Source organism: Lactuca virosa, chromosome 9 (assembly GCF_052849685.1).
Source record: "Lactuca virosa cultivar CGN04683 chromosome 9, Lactuca_virosa_CGN04683_v6, whole genome shotgun sequence".
Classification (NCBI taxonomy): Eukaryota; Viridiplantae; Streptophyta; class Magnoliopsida; order Asterales; family Asteraceae; genus Lactuca; species Lactuca virosa.
In genome coordinates this window covers 69,454,929-69,469,091 of record NC_136434.1, presented here as the reverse complement: position 1 = coordinate 69,469,091, position 14,163 = coordinate 69,454,929, and the positions used below count along the sequence as shown (strand labels likewise).

Here is a 14,163-nt window from a genome sequence, read left to right as displayed (position 1 = left end):
CCACCGATCATGAGATACGATGATCTCTTTGCTTTTTACCAAGAGTATTTAAAAATCCATAAGTTGTTTGTCTCGTATTTTAAGATTGAACTTAAATCCAACTTTTGGTTATCATATAAAAATATAGATGTTTTCTCTTTTATTTTTCATTATTATTAACTGTATCTTAAAAATATTAATCCATTTGGGGTAAAAATTGAATTATAAATCACAATATTTGGTCTGGTTTTTCAAGGCTAAGTTTCTACTTAAAGATTTTGTCCGAAATACAATCTTGAAAAAAAAAAAAAAAAAAAAAAAAAAAAAAAAAAAAAACTACAGCAATCATACGATTTAAATAAAACTCATAAATCAAAAAGCAATGAATAGCACGATTAATGATTTTGAACCATAGCAATTTCCAACCAAAACAATAATTTAGTATTTTCTTTTTATTCACATTAAAAAATTAAAGACACACATCTGCACATCTACTTTGGCCACAATTGTCAATATTTTTCCTAAACAATTTATCAATCTATTCAACTGCACATCTACACATACATATACATACCCCCTGCATACATAGATACATATACATACATAAACACGTGTAAAACTTAAGCTTTTTCTATCTATTCCACATCATTATTATAATTGGTCCATGGCAACTTAGTTGGGCCTGCAAAATGCAAAGGAGATAACAATGAATCCATTTGGCCTCTTCGTATCCTTTTTAGACTTTCATTCTAGGAGAATCACTTACTTCCATCTATCCGTTAAATTGATCTATGACAGTGTGAAGATTATTAGTGATCCATGTCAATTAAATGGACATTTCACGTATTAAAAATGGAGATTTTCTTGTTGCTCAAATAATCTTACACTATGTGTACAATTTCTAGGAGTTCGGGATAGATATAGAGAAAAAAGGAGTGAAACTTATAAAATGGTTTATATCAACGTTTAAGCAGCTGCAAAACAGAAAATAATTATCGAAACTTTGAAGAGTTCCTCAAACAATATTACAATAAAATATGGAGTTTTGGTTTGCAGATTAGATCTGAAAGGTTAAAAAATAGAGAACACCTAGATTGTTAATAATTTACATAAAAACTTGATACATTTCAATATGCATAAGCTTTTTTTGTCCCATTTGCATACATTTCAAAAGAAATGATTATTAAAATCTACATAATGTCAGTTAATGTTGATAATGTTGATTGTGTCTGAACTGGACGACAAAAAATAAACCCAAATCAAGAACAATAATAAACCCAAAACATTGAAGTAAAAGTACCTGGTTAAATTTGACATCCCATTTATGAAGTAGAGAGAGTGAGGGAGGGTAAATCAAATCTAAAATCAAGTGATTTAAGAGCATGGCCATAAAACTGAAGTACAAGAGTCGCTAGATACAATAATTCAAGTTGAGAAGACAAGTTTTCAACAGGGTACAAAACAAATAAAAAGTAACTTCAAACTTGATAAAAAAAATATGCTGCAAAAACATAAAAAGAAACAATGTTTCTTCGGCAGAGTTTATGAAACACTTTTTTTAAACTTCAGTTAGACTGATCATGGTTACTGAATGTATCCTTAAAAGTTGGAGCTTCTTTTGACTTTGATTCAACAAATCATTCCTAGCCAAATAAAATTTTACTATTCCTGCGCAAACATCAAAAACAGATCTGTATTAAACAGGTCTGCTGGAGGTATGTTTGTGGCCATTATATGGTAGTATTCGAAGATCAAGATAAAATGGAATTGTTAAGAAGCTAATAATTTTCTTGCTTCCAAAAATCAAATTTTTTAATATGAAGAAAACCATATGACAATACCTAAATAAAATAAAAAGAGAAATTTTCAACATAAACAGATTCAAAAATTTTAAAATTCTTGGATGAAATCATGTAGGCTAAACAAGATTCCCTAAACCAGAAACATCAAACATCAGATTTATCAAGAAGCAAAGAAAGTAAATTCAACAAAAACATATGTCATACTTCCTCTTTCAAGAACGATTCCATCAGGTCCAATATTAAATCAAACTGAAAAGCAAATATCTTTTTTTCTGATCTATGTTTAAGTTAAGAGTATAAAGAAATCGAACTAAACCTTTCTTTTTCCTATGTGTGAATGTGACGACCAACCAAAGAGTAAGAAGTGGTGGTATGTTTTATAGAGATACAGAGATAAAGGAAGAGAGAAAGACGATGGTCCGGTGATTATACACGGTGGTGCAGCGAGAGAAGATAAAATATAAGGGCCATCTGAGTTGGGGTGGAATATGTGAAAGCTAAATTCGCAGAGTCAAAGTTTATGTCATTCGGGTTTAAAAGATATAGCTACACTGTATATATAGTACCGTAAGTATGTTGTGATTGGTCAAGTTTACTTCGTATGGATCCCCACCAATTTTTTAATCACAACCATTCAAATAAAACCATTCAAATAAAATCTAATGGATTAAAATCAAGCTCCTTGTTTTGTTTTTAAGACTTTAGTCTTAAAAACTTTTAGATTTCTATTATATATACATTATAAAGTAGTAAGATAATATATATATATATATATATATATATATATATATATATATATATATATAATAAGGATTTTATAAAATAGATTATCAGCATACATTATATATCGTCATCCATATAAAGTTAAAGAACCGAAGAATGTAGATGAAGTGGAATGTGGGAATGTTGATTTGAAAATTAAAGCTAAGAAAACTAATAGTATGGTTTTGTACAAGCGATAATTAACAAAATGCTACTCAAGTGGTATATTGGAAAATGATGGTTCAAGTATTAATGTTTTCTAGGAAGGATGTTCATTGTATATGTAGTGAAGCTAGTAATAATGTTTCAGTCTTTACTTTTTGTCTATCCCTCTTGACAACCATCTTGCTCCCTTTCCCTTCCGAAATCGGTCCTTTTTACTGTTGTGACTTTCCCTTTTCCTTTCCTTTTCATCTGTTACATGTTCTTTGCTCTTTAAAACAGCTTCTGCTTCAACCTTCCTTGTATTTGCATCATCAAGCATCAGTGGATCACCACTTGATGTACCTTCCTATATAAAACACAAAACACAGAAAACCTAAAATCATGATACGCACACAACAATGAAAGAAAGGTAAAAAACCAAAAAAAAAAAAAAGAGAGAGGTGGACCTTTGCAAGAGGTTGGGATCGTGAATCCAATGATCTACACATTGTAAATGAACCATCTTCTTTGCATACAGGTATATAGCACGCTTTGGGTAGACTATATATGTGATTTAGAACTCTGCAAACTTCATCTACCTCCTTTTTGTTGGCATCAAATAGCTCCCACCATGGAGGGTTTTCAGGAAGAGGAACATAGCATCTGCGAGCTGCAGTGTAAATAACACCACATGCCACAACGTAACTCTTCAAATGCACACATAAAGCTGTACGCAAACTGTTGAAAAGAAAAAAACAAAAAGTGAATTTAGTAGTAAAAAGAATCTAAAAATATCGTAGTTGTCATAGTTAATGGGATCCAAATTTCATACCTATCGTTTGCAATATTCCACGCTTCTTGTATCATCTGATGAGGTGCTTCGAGAACTTCAAGGTAAGCTACCATGAGTTTATGAGGAAGTTCAACATGGCAGATGTAACCCATTTCCTTCAGTACTTGTAGTTCGCATCTTTTCAAATCCGCCTCTAATTCCAAATATTTCTGTACAACATAAACATAAAGCATGATTTAGGATATAAACCGGGTTTTCAACTAAAGCACGTTCTTGACATAATATCAAATATTAAATACCTTTGAAGATGTATCCAAATGCTCTAAAGGTAGATTCTCCCTTCTACATTCCATTATGTGAAAAATATAGACGATTCTCCTCAGCGTCCTGATATTTTCCTCTAGTTTTGAGGCAAGCCAAATGCAACTAGCAGCGACTCTCTGTCAACAAGAAAGAATAAGAAGTGCATGTTAGCAGCAAACAAGGCATATATATAGCTTTATATATTATGGATGGAAATGAGTAAAAGAGACAAACCTTCACGTTGAAACTAGAAAACGATTGCTTGCAATAGAACCGATGAAAAAGAACTTGACCTGTGCCCATTACTTGTTGTGGTCTGCATGTTATGTTATATGGTTAAGAACTTCTATGATCTAATCAATATTTGTGTAAAATCACACTCTCATGGATTTTGCATGAATAAAAACAAAAAATTAAATGTAGAGTTTGGAAAGAGGATACACATTGAGTAAATTACCACTCTCTTGTATAAGATCACAGCCATATCTTCTAAGTGTCATTTCAGTGGCTTCATCTATTCCGTCTTTTCTTGAAGGTGTGTTCTTAAGTTGTTTATCTGTTAGATAGAATGTATCGATAGCTGTGTAAACCATGGTTGACTTGAGAGATACTGCAACTGTCACAAGGAAAAAATGGTTACGAAATATCAATAGCAAGGTTGAGAGATATTATTGTTCTTAAGAAAGCATGGATAACCTTATTATAACCTACCTTAAGGGTTCACATATGAATCATTGTAAATTGTAATAGATAAAATTTCCCGGATTAATTCAACAAATTGAACTATAACAAATCCTAAAAAAATATTATCACTACTAACTACTACCAATTAACAATGAACAAATTAATCGACATTCAAGAAACCCTACATAAGTTCAGCCGATTAAAATATAACAATAAATAAATAAATAATTGTTAACGAGTAACGAAGAATTATGTATTTCGAAAACAGGAAGTTGTAAATATACCTCAAGATTCAAAATCCTTTAACAGGTAGCGGCGGCAGTGAGTGGCGGTAGAAGGAGGTTATCGGAAACACGACGGGAAGATGACCGGAGGCGGGAGTGGGCAAGGCGCAGCGAAGGCTTGAGTTTCTTTTTTTCAGAGATTGAAAATTCGGGCTCCCTTTTTAAAAATGGTATTTTGTTTTCATTTGTAAAAATGGGTTCTTTTTATTTGTGGCCCCACCTAAAAACCAACGTAAATATATAATTTTATATTTTGAACCCTTCAAAATGTAAAATTATATATTTACGTTGGTTTTTATGGGGTTCAAAATATAAAATTATATATTTACGTTGGTTTTTACGTGTGGCCACAAATAAAAAGAACTTATTTTTGCGAATGAAAATAAAATCAACCTATTTTTACAAAGTCTTTCTATATTCAACCCATTTTTGAAAAAAACTCAGCATTAACCATGAAATAACTATATTTTTTTTTACGAAATCAAAAGGTTGATGTAAAATATTACCAATATACCAAACCATGTGATAAAATAGATTAATGTTAATATTGAAGTTGAAAATTTATAAACAATAAAACGACAACTGAAATCCTATCAACAACATTATACTTTGACAAACGATCGGATAAAACCCTAACTAATACCGAGTCGAGCACAACTGTTCAAACCGACTATCAATAAAGGTCCATACCACGGGAGGCTCCATTTTGGTTTCGGGTTTTACACTTACTTGGACGCATCTACATCCATTCAAGTCATATCAATGCTCAAATCATATTTTATGGTATACATTACATGAGATCCTCCAAAAATTTTACAATGACCCACAATGTGATATCATTCAATCAAGAATCATTGTTGAATTCATTGTATAGTTGATCAAACTATTTTAAGAAGTCACCAACTTATGAGAATACTTTTACAAAAAAATAATAATAATAATAAATAAATAAATAATTGAAAATTCAAACACACTTAGTTATCGGTTCAAAAGTTAAAAAAAGATACACAAAAAATAATAATAATAAACAAAAACAAAGGCTATATGGTACAATAGATAATATTTTTCCAAAAAAAATAACTCGAATATTCAACACACTTAAATGGTTGGTTCAAAAGTTAAAAAAACGAATCACAAAAAAAATTATAATAAACAAAAACAAAGGTCATATGATACAATACACATGTTTTGTAAACATACTTCCAAAAAAAATTGATTTGGATTTTAAAGATATCTTCCATAGATAAAGACGCAACAAGAATAGTGGTGGAGAATGGAAATAAAATCATATTTGTCATCGGTGACTCGAAATCTGAAATTTGAACTCGTGATACACCCCAAAATAGAGCTTTGTAATTTCTTAAGTAATCTTTTTTCTTCATCTTATTCCAAACCTCTCTCTCTCTCTCTCTCTCTCTCTCTCTCTCTCTCTCTCTCTCTCTCTCTCTCTCTCTCTCTCTCTCTCTCTGTGTGTGTGTGTGTGTGTGTATATATATATATATATATATATATATATATATATATATATTAACCAATAAATATGATAAGTGTCGATTAATAACCATAAGTTTAAAAAAAACTATTAAGTTATAATGACATAAATTATAAAACTCTTGAATTATATATAGTAGAAGTTTCAAATAAATTTGGTGCAAGTATTTGTACCGTGATTGTTATAGATATATAGATATATATAGGTATAGATGTTTTATTTTATGTCTTTTAACGTTTAAAGTTTTAATATGTTTTGATTAACTTATTTTTAATTTTAATCTACAATATTAAATATTACATCCGTAATGATCATAGCTATTTACATAATAATTTAATCATTTTTTATATAATAACAATTGTTTTTGGTGGCAAAACATGACCGATGATTAAGTTACATATCATCAAATGTTGTATGACGAGATAGAAACAAAATACGGAGTATAGATTTAGTTTATTTCAGTTTGATAATAAAAGTAGTCAAAAGGCTATTGTGAACAAATTTTTGGTCATTTTCTCGTTTAATTCTACAAATTAAAATCCAAATATAACATACCAAACTATTAACTTTTCTTGTTTTGCGTCACCATTAATCTATTTAAAAAGTAGCTGGTAAATTTGATGTTGAATTGGAAGCCGTAACCATCTTTTGTTTTTTAATAGTCACCAACATAAATAAACAATTCAAAATGTTGAACATCTTAATTAAAAAAATCATTACATTTTGAGAAAATACCGATATTCGTTATCGAAGCTTTCCCAATAATGAAGACTAGGAAATAACCAAAAATGATAAATTTGATGCAAATTAACCAAAAAGTGATGATAGGAAATAACCAAAATTGGTCAAAATGTAATGCAATTTCACAAAATTAGAGGTGCACATGCGAACGGTTTAAACAGTTGTCCATAAACAGTCTAAGTTGCATGATGCAATATAGTCTTGATTAGGGGTGATTATAATTTTATCAAAGTTGGACTATACATGTGCCTAGAAAGAATGTGCAATGATGTCACTATATCAATAAACAACAAATGCAAGAGAACTAACTATTTGAACAAGGGATGCAAAGTCTCTGATGTATTAACAGGATTCATATGGAGGTGAAAAGCACCACATGGAAATTTTCATCATGCTAGTAGTGAGCTTGTGGATTCAATTTGTTCATCACCACTTTATATCTTCTTTCTTGTCACATATATCAATCTAAACCCCAAGTCTGAAAATCAACATACAAAAAATTGTCATTTTGGATTCACACAAATCCCATATGCATATATGCAAACCATTTATTCATTAACATACCTGAATTCTGCCATCAGAAGAGCCAGCAAAGAGCATTTCTCCATCAGCATCTGATGCCATGGATGTGATTTTGGAATTTTTAATGGAAGCAACTTTAGTTAGCCTTTCCTTCAACCACACCTCAATAGTCCCACTTTTTGTAGCTCCAAATATGAAATCATTATTCACAGCCAACAACTGAATGTCAAATCCCGTTGATAATGATCCTATTACACCTCTGTTTGATAGAGAGAATACCTACCATATTGCCAACAGTTTGGTGATTAAGAGCTTTATAATGTTAATGAAATTAGTAGTTTTTATTTTATAGTTTTTTACTACCTTTCCTGCAATTCCATCTATTGATGTTCCACCCACAAACAGAAGATTGTCTTGAATATATAGCGAATGGATTGATTGTTTACCCAATAATTTTCTTGCTCCTGCGTAAAATGTTGTTGATGTGTTTTTTCGCAAATCTACTTCCTGATAACAAATTATATGTGATACAGAGTTTTGAAATGTTTTATTTGTGGGGAAAGAGAATCTAGGTTTGAAATTATATGTTATTACCTGTATGTTGAAACCACTGCAACCACAATACAGTTTATTGCCATTCAAGGCAAGGCTTCTAACAGTTTGTTTGATGTTGAGGTTCTTGATAACTCCAGACCATCCATAAACCTACACATGATGTAATTTAGTCAGCACTTTGACTTTGTTATTCAAGACTGGACAAGCTTTCTAGGGCTATTCTGTCATGTCATGTTTTGTGTAACAAATGGGCTTAAAGGTCTTTTGAGTTTAGAGATTTAACCTTGACTCCAGCACTTTGAGAGAAAAAATATGCAAAATCTGCATCAGCTACCAACCCACAGACAGTCTCTTTAACATCATGGACCTGAATACAATGGATTCCTTCTTGTTTGATTACCCATACCTGGTGAAAAAATATAATTTGTTAAAAATGGTGAAAGTAAGTTTTGTTTAGAAAAGCAAAATAAAATGAAATGATAGGCATACCCGTATTGTTTTATCCAAGGAACCACTATAGATTTTATCACTTGAAGGTGAAACATACAGGCATGTGACAGCTTTTGCATGATCACGAACCTCCTGAATCAACCTTAACGCCTTTTTACCACTATCCCAAACCTAAATATATATATAAAAAAAAAAATTAATACCAATCACTCAAAAATTTATGAAGATGAAAGTACATTGCTATTTCTACACACCTTAATGGTTCCATCAGAATGGCTGCTTATTAGTCGACCTTTTATGTTAACCAAAGATGGAACCTCTCCATTCATTGATGTATCCAGCTCAAATCCTTCTGAATAACTCCACATATCTGCCTAGAATTCAAAGAGTCAGGAAAGATTATGTTAAAATGTACACATATTGAAGGTTTGTACTCACTGCATTGACAGATGGCAAATTCATTAATGTTTTCATTATGTCACTGACAACCACAGAGCTCCTCTTGAGCTTTTTCAAGGTTTTGTACAAGCCTTTAGCGTAGCCACCAAGTTCAACAAGTGCACCTGAACAAACAAATTATCAGTACAATTGTTTTGTCATGTCATGTCTAATATAGAACAAGGTCTAATTGTGGAGCTATGGTTGATTTCACCTGGATCACTAATGAAGCTTCTCAGGGCAACGGTTGCCAAAATCTTCTCTTCAAGATTCTTAGAGGATTGTAGTATGTATATGAATTGGTCAAGCAAAGCCTTCCGGGCAGCATCTCTAACACCTGTGTCGGGCAGATTGTAAAGCATGTATATGAGCCAAGTGGCTATGGAAAGGCACTTCTTTGTCATGTCTATGGAGTTGCTCTTCAGACATTCTTCTAAAGCATTAAATATAAGACCCTTTTCATGGTTGCAAAGTACAAAAGCTATCCTTTTCTCCCAACAATTTGCAGCTATCTCCTCTTCCTTGTCCTAAAATAAAACATGAGTTTTTTTATCGAATAGATTTTGTAACTGTAAGATGAAAAAAAAAAAAAAAAAAAAAGAACAAACCATATTCTCAATTGGTTCATGTTCGTTAACTTTGAGATTTTCTTTCTTCACAGAATCTTCATAAGGTTGATCAAATCCTGCAAGCTTGAGTAACCAGGCTTCAGTAAGAGACTTCCCTGAAGCACTAAGGTGGCCTGAAAGAGATGACAAGGCATCAAGAGCTGCAAGTTGTGAATTTGGGAAATCTTTTTTTGGGAGGGATTCAATAAGTGTTTGAATCGCTTCCTCTCGATAAATGCTCATTTTTCTAGGCTCAACCTACAAATAAAAGAAAGATTTTGTTAAACATGACTCAAGTTGCAAGCCTTTGTTGATGGATAACTTGAAATGATAAAGATGTTAATGGCTAACCAGGAGATCAAGCTGAAGAAGAAGGGATGCAATGACAGGCTGTTGCTCCATTGGAGCATTTTGAAGATAGACTAGAAGAGTATGCATTGTGCTACATGCTCCTTCATCCTTTATTATTTGCAAAATCTGATTGCATAATGTTCTCCTGAAAAAGCCCTAACAAGATTAGGTAATGTCCTAATCGTAATATGAAAAAAATGATTCATGACAAAGTACTACAAAAGATGAAACGTACCTGTTTAACTGAACTAACTCCCAGAGAAATTCTATACACAGGCCTCTGACATATTCATTTCCAGCATGAAATAGTTCAAGAACATAGCACAAGTCAATTCTTGTTGCTATTAAATTCCTGCAACTTCTATCTGCATGGATGCAACACAGCAAGATATACATAACAGATTGTCGTGTATCCACTCTCTCTAAACACATAACCAATGAAGGCACTGCATTCACAGATATAACACTCAAAGCATTAGAATTTCTACTAGTCTCATCTCCTTCGATTAAAACCTGAGCCACTAACTCTACAGCAGCATCCTTTGGATTCATCACCAGTTCAGAATCCTTGGATTCTTCATCTTTTTTACATATGTTTTGAATAATATATGGAACTAAGTTAAACTCTGAGAGCTGAGAAAACGAGGGTTTCAGAAGGTATATAAGAACAGCAGCCTCGGATAAACCGTTTTGTAGTAAAGCAGCTAAACATTCAAGATCAACATTTGTTAGAATCTCCCTGAGTCTTTCATCAGCTACTAGTAACTCAGATAGAATGTAAACTGTTGTTCTTAAAACTTCCCTGCTTAAAGAAGCTGATAGAACATCAATGAATCCATTCACTGTTGTTGAAGTTGATAAACAAGCATGGACACCTGAATCAGCATTTGACTCCTTCCACATCTTGGAAATAGTCAAAACTGCTGTTTCACATTCTTTCAAATCTTCTGAGGTGCAAAGGCATGTAATGAATGGTTTTAAGCCACTGATGATTGATTCCACAGCAGCTTGAGATATCACACTTGTTGGTGACGTGGCGATTGTAGCTTGCATGAATCTATTTGGTTTGAAATTGTTGGAATCATATGGATTTGATGTTCTTGATTGGATTTGTGACATTTGTCTTAAAGAAGGGCTCCCATGGGAACTTTGTGGTGTTGCAGGGTATGATAATTCTTGTGCAAGATCTGGATGTTGTTCTTTCCATGAGGTGATGAGTCTTTTCAAGACATAATTTGTTTTTGGGAGTGAATTGGCTGAGAGAGGTTGTCTTGTGATTGGACATGTTGTGTTTCCTCTCTTCATCCATTCTTCAATGGCTTTTCTTTCGTATGTTTGACCTGTTTCTAGGGTTACTGGATCACTGAAAATATGGCTAGTTATGGGACATACAAAATCTTTTGGTGGCCTTGATTGTGTAGAAGATTGAGGAGAACCAAAGTTTGGGCTTCCATTATCATATTCTCCATGGAAGCTGAAATTATTAAAATAAAAATTAGGACAAAAACAACAATACAAAAATGACTCATAGTTAGTTACCTTTTATCTGATGTCTGAGTCTTCATATTTGCAATACTAGAATTTCGTCCATGTCCAACTTTTGTCCTAACACTTTTCTTATGTTCCTAAGCATTAAAGCAACAATTAGTAATAGCTAATAAGCCATCAATTTAGAAAAGGTTTTTTTTTGTAAGTCATAACTTTGAGACATACTCTAGATTCATTATCTGAGTCTGCTGAGCTAATACTGAGATCATGGTGCACTAATGGTGAAGTAGGCAAAGAAGTGGCGACTTTATAATCCATTGATCGATTGGAACGTAGGGTTGAGGTAGATGTGACCTTATTATTTCCATCTTGTTTTGGAGATGAAACTTTTGGGGATGTTTTACTTGAGATTACAGGAGAGAACATCTGAGGTGAAAATGGTCGATTCTTTTCCTTTAATGTGTGTCCATTAGGTCCAGTTTTATAATTATTGTTCATTTCAACACTTGGAAGTGATTCTATGCTTTGAATTCCATCTTCATCCTGTTCATACTCAGATTCATTGTTTTCCTCTGGTATTCCCTCCTGTATGTAAAACAATAATATATATAACTTATGGATATTCAATAAACTGATCAATTTTGAGTGGCTATCTTCTTAGGGGCTATTTCTTTTTTTCCCCCATTAATTCAGTCCTACATGGGTAAAGTGGCTGATTGGGTAATGAATTCTGTATGAATAACATGCTGCGTACATAAGGTATGTTCTTTTCTGGACCGAATAAACCGTCTGAATGAGACTAAATGATCATTTTACCCTTGCACTCCAAAAAACATTTTACAATAATCATCAATTTTAACTTTAATCTTTTAACGTGAGGGTAGTCAGGAGGAAAAGGAAGGGCAAAGAGTTAAGTCATTATGTCCAGATTAAATACAAGAGAAACAACCATGTATAGTTGTCGAGCTTAAGGCTTAACCCATTAAGCCCATTAAGTCAAAAAGAAACAGCCACTTACTTGAATATCCCATGCAGCAGAATCCTCTAGGTTCTCAGAGTCGATGTGAGTGGCACTGTTCCAATTCAGATTACAGAAATGCATAAGTTTTATTTATATGTGAAAGTTGAATAAGAAGAGAAAGAAAAAAGATAAGAAACTAACCTGGAAGCTTCTCTAGAATTCTTATTAGGTTTTAGAACTGGTGAGAACCCTGCACTTTTAGGCAATATGGGACCAAATCTCACATAATCTGGAATTTTGCGACTCACTTCATGCAAAGGAGTCATAGGAGCCTCTGCAATTGGCATCATAGGAATTGCTTTCTTACTAGTTTCAGGATCATGATTCATGCAATCTTTGAAGTAATTCGCGTAATTCCTGGTATTCTCATCCAAAGATTGCCCATAATGTTTTTCCAACTTTTGCAATTTCTCTGCTTGATCTGGCCTCATAGACAAAACCAAGGATTCATTAAAATACTGATCAAAATCAGCAGTGAATGATAAATCACCTGAATCTGGAATCATGTTCATCATAATCCTATGCCTTTCCTCTGAGTACCAACCAACAATAGAACTCATGTGAGGGAGAAACAGTGTTTTCCAGATCTCAGGAGCAAAATCAATCCTTGAAAAGAAGGGGTCAACAGAAAACATCTCAAGAACATGAAGAACAGCATTTGTGACATTGTTTCTCAACTTCCATAAGTAAGAAAGGTTAAGATGAGCCCAAGCAGAGAGATAGAAATTAGGGACACCAGCGGTTTTATCACTGGAATTTAACATAGCACAAACTTGTAACATCTTTTCTGCATGATCAAGTCTTGCCATTTTTGTCTCAGTGTTGGATGTATTAATGGCTTCCTCAAGGGTATCCATACCCCAATCCAAATTTGCCAAAACTGCTTGATCAGAATACCTAACTGCTGTGTCTTTGTTACTGCTCTCATCTTCTGCTGCTAATCTTTCACCACATTGTTCCTTCTGTAGGGCCCTTTGTCTTTGATCAAGCAACCTGTCTTGAATGAAACTCCCAATTGTGGTGATTAAGGATCTCGCTATATCATCTTGGTCCATTGAAAACCTATAGTTTCCAGCCATGATTATGTATTTATCAGAAGGACTAAAATTTTACTTTCAAAATTGGCATTAACTTAGACTTTGAGATAAATTGACGATCACATATAATCCTGTGAAAAAATTACTACACAGAGATATGTTGATGAAAAGTTATTGCAAATCCAAGTCGAATTGAGATCAAAATCAGTTCGACCTCAACTCAACCAGGTGAGTATCAATTTGTAAAACCTGAATTCTACCGATTTCTTTATGTTCAAAATTCAAATACACTGAACTAACGAAAGGGCAACTGCTAGTGTTCCTCACATAGAAAAGAAGCAGTAATCTCTGTAATCTAAACTATATTACTGAAAGCAGTTTATTCTACAAATTTCACCTACTCCACACTAATCAAACGATTAATGGTGCAAAAGTTAATCAATCAACACACGTATACATAAACCTGACAGGAATAGAGACGACTTACAGTAATGATTGCTACTACCAGTCAGTACTAGGTCATGATCCAATAAACTTCAACGAGAAGAATAAGGATTGAGTATCCAATTAAGCAACAAGTAGAAGTGTAACAATAAAAAAAAATCAAATGAAGAATACGATTGATGACGAGCTGGAAAATTGATCAACCAACGATTAGATTGACGCTCCCGATACAATGTATTCTAGAGAGAGAGGCCGGCTTCCAAAA

At 33.0% G+C, this 14,163-nt stretch overlaps 2 protein-coding genes and 1 long non-coding RNA gene across 6 annotated transcripts; all 3 read right to left on the bottom strand.

The window, feature by feature from the left end:
• Positions 1-397: 397 nt before the first annotated feature.
• On the bottom strand, positions 398-2,295 carry LOC145138366 (uncharacterized). 3 transcript variants are annotated; one of them, XR_013721465.1, is made up of 3 exons: positions 1,280-2,295; positions 746-768; positions 643-661 (listed from the first exon to the last, which is right to left on the bottom strand). It is a non-coding gene; the product is annotated as an uncharacterized LOC145138366 (long non-coding RNA). The 3 variants fall into 3 exon arrangements; XR_013721464.1 differs by lacking the exon at positions 746-768 and having other exon boundaries at positions 398-661; XR_013721466.1 differs by lacking the exon at positions 746-768 and having other exon boundaries at positions 398-661; positions 2,098-2,295.
• A 396-nt stretch (positions 2,296-2,691) lies between these two features.
• On the bottom strand, positions 2,692-4,896 carry LOC145138688 (cyclin-L1-1-like). Its single transcript, XM_079072730.1, has 7 exons — positions 4,752-4,896; positions 4,241-4,399; positions 4,018-4,099; positions 3,780-3,920; positions 3,520-3,689; positions 3,155-3,425; positions 2,692-3,054 (listed from the first exon to the last, which is right to left on the bottom strand). The coding sequence occupies exons 3-7, from the start codon at positions 4,084-4,086 to the stop codon at positions 2,857-2,859; spliced, it is 849 nt and encodes a 282-aa protein (XP_078928856.1). The 5' UTR covers positions 4,087-4,099; positions 4,241-4,399; positions 4,752-4,896; the 3' UTR covers positions 2,692-2,856.
• Positions 4,897-7,084: 2,188 nt separating this feature from the next.
• LOC145138221 (putative E3 ubiquitin-protein ligase LIN-1) lies at positions 7,085-14,163 on the bottom strand. 2 transcript variants are annotated; one of them, XM_079072337.1, is made up of 17 exons: positions 13,942-14,163; positions 12,559-13,479; positions 12,415-12,469; positions 11,622-11,981; positions 11,448-11,533; positions 10,144-11,382; positions 9,909-10,053; positions 9,558-9,815; positions 9,164-9,476; positions 8,950-9,074; positions 8,766-8,885; positions 8,551-8,682; positions 8,345-8,467; positions 8,101-8,211; positions 7,870-8,013; positions 7,549-7,785; positions 7,085-7,462 (listed from the first exon to the last, which is right to left on the bottom strand). In XM_079072337.1, the coding sequence occupies exons 2-17, from the start codon at positions 13,470-13,472 to the stop codon at positions 7,445-7,447; spliced, it is 4,380 nt and encodes a 1,459-aa protein (XP_078928463.1). In that variant the 5' UTR covers positions 13,473-13,479; positions 13,942-14,163; the 3' UTR covers positions 7,085-7,444. The 2 variants fall into 2 exon arrangements, with proteins under 2 accessions (XP_078928463.1, XP_078928462.1); XM_079072336.1 differs by lacking the exon at positions 13,942-14,163 and having other exon boundaries at positions 12,559-13,496.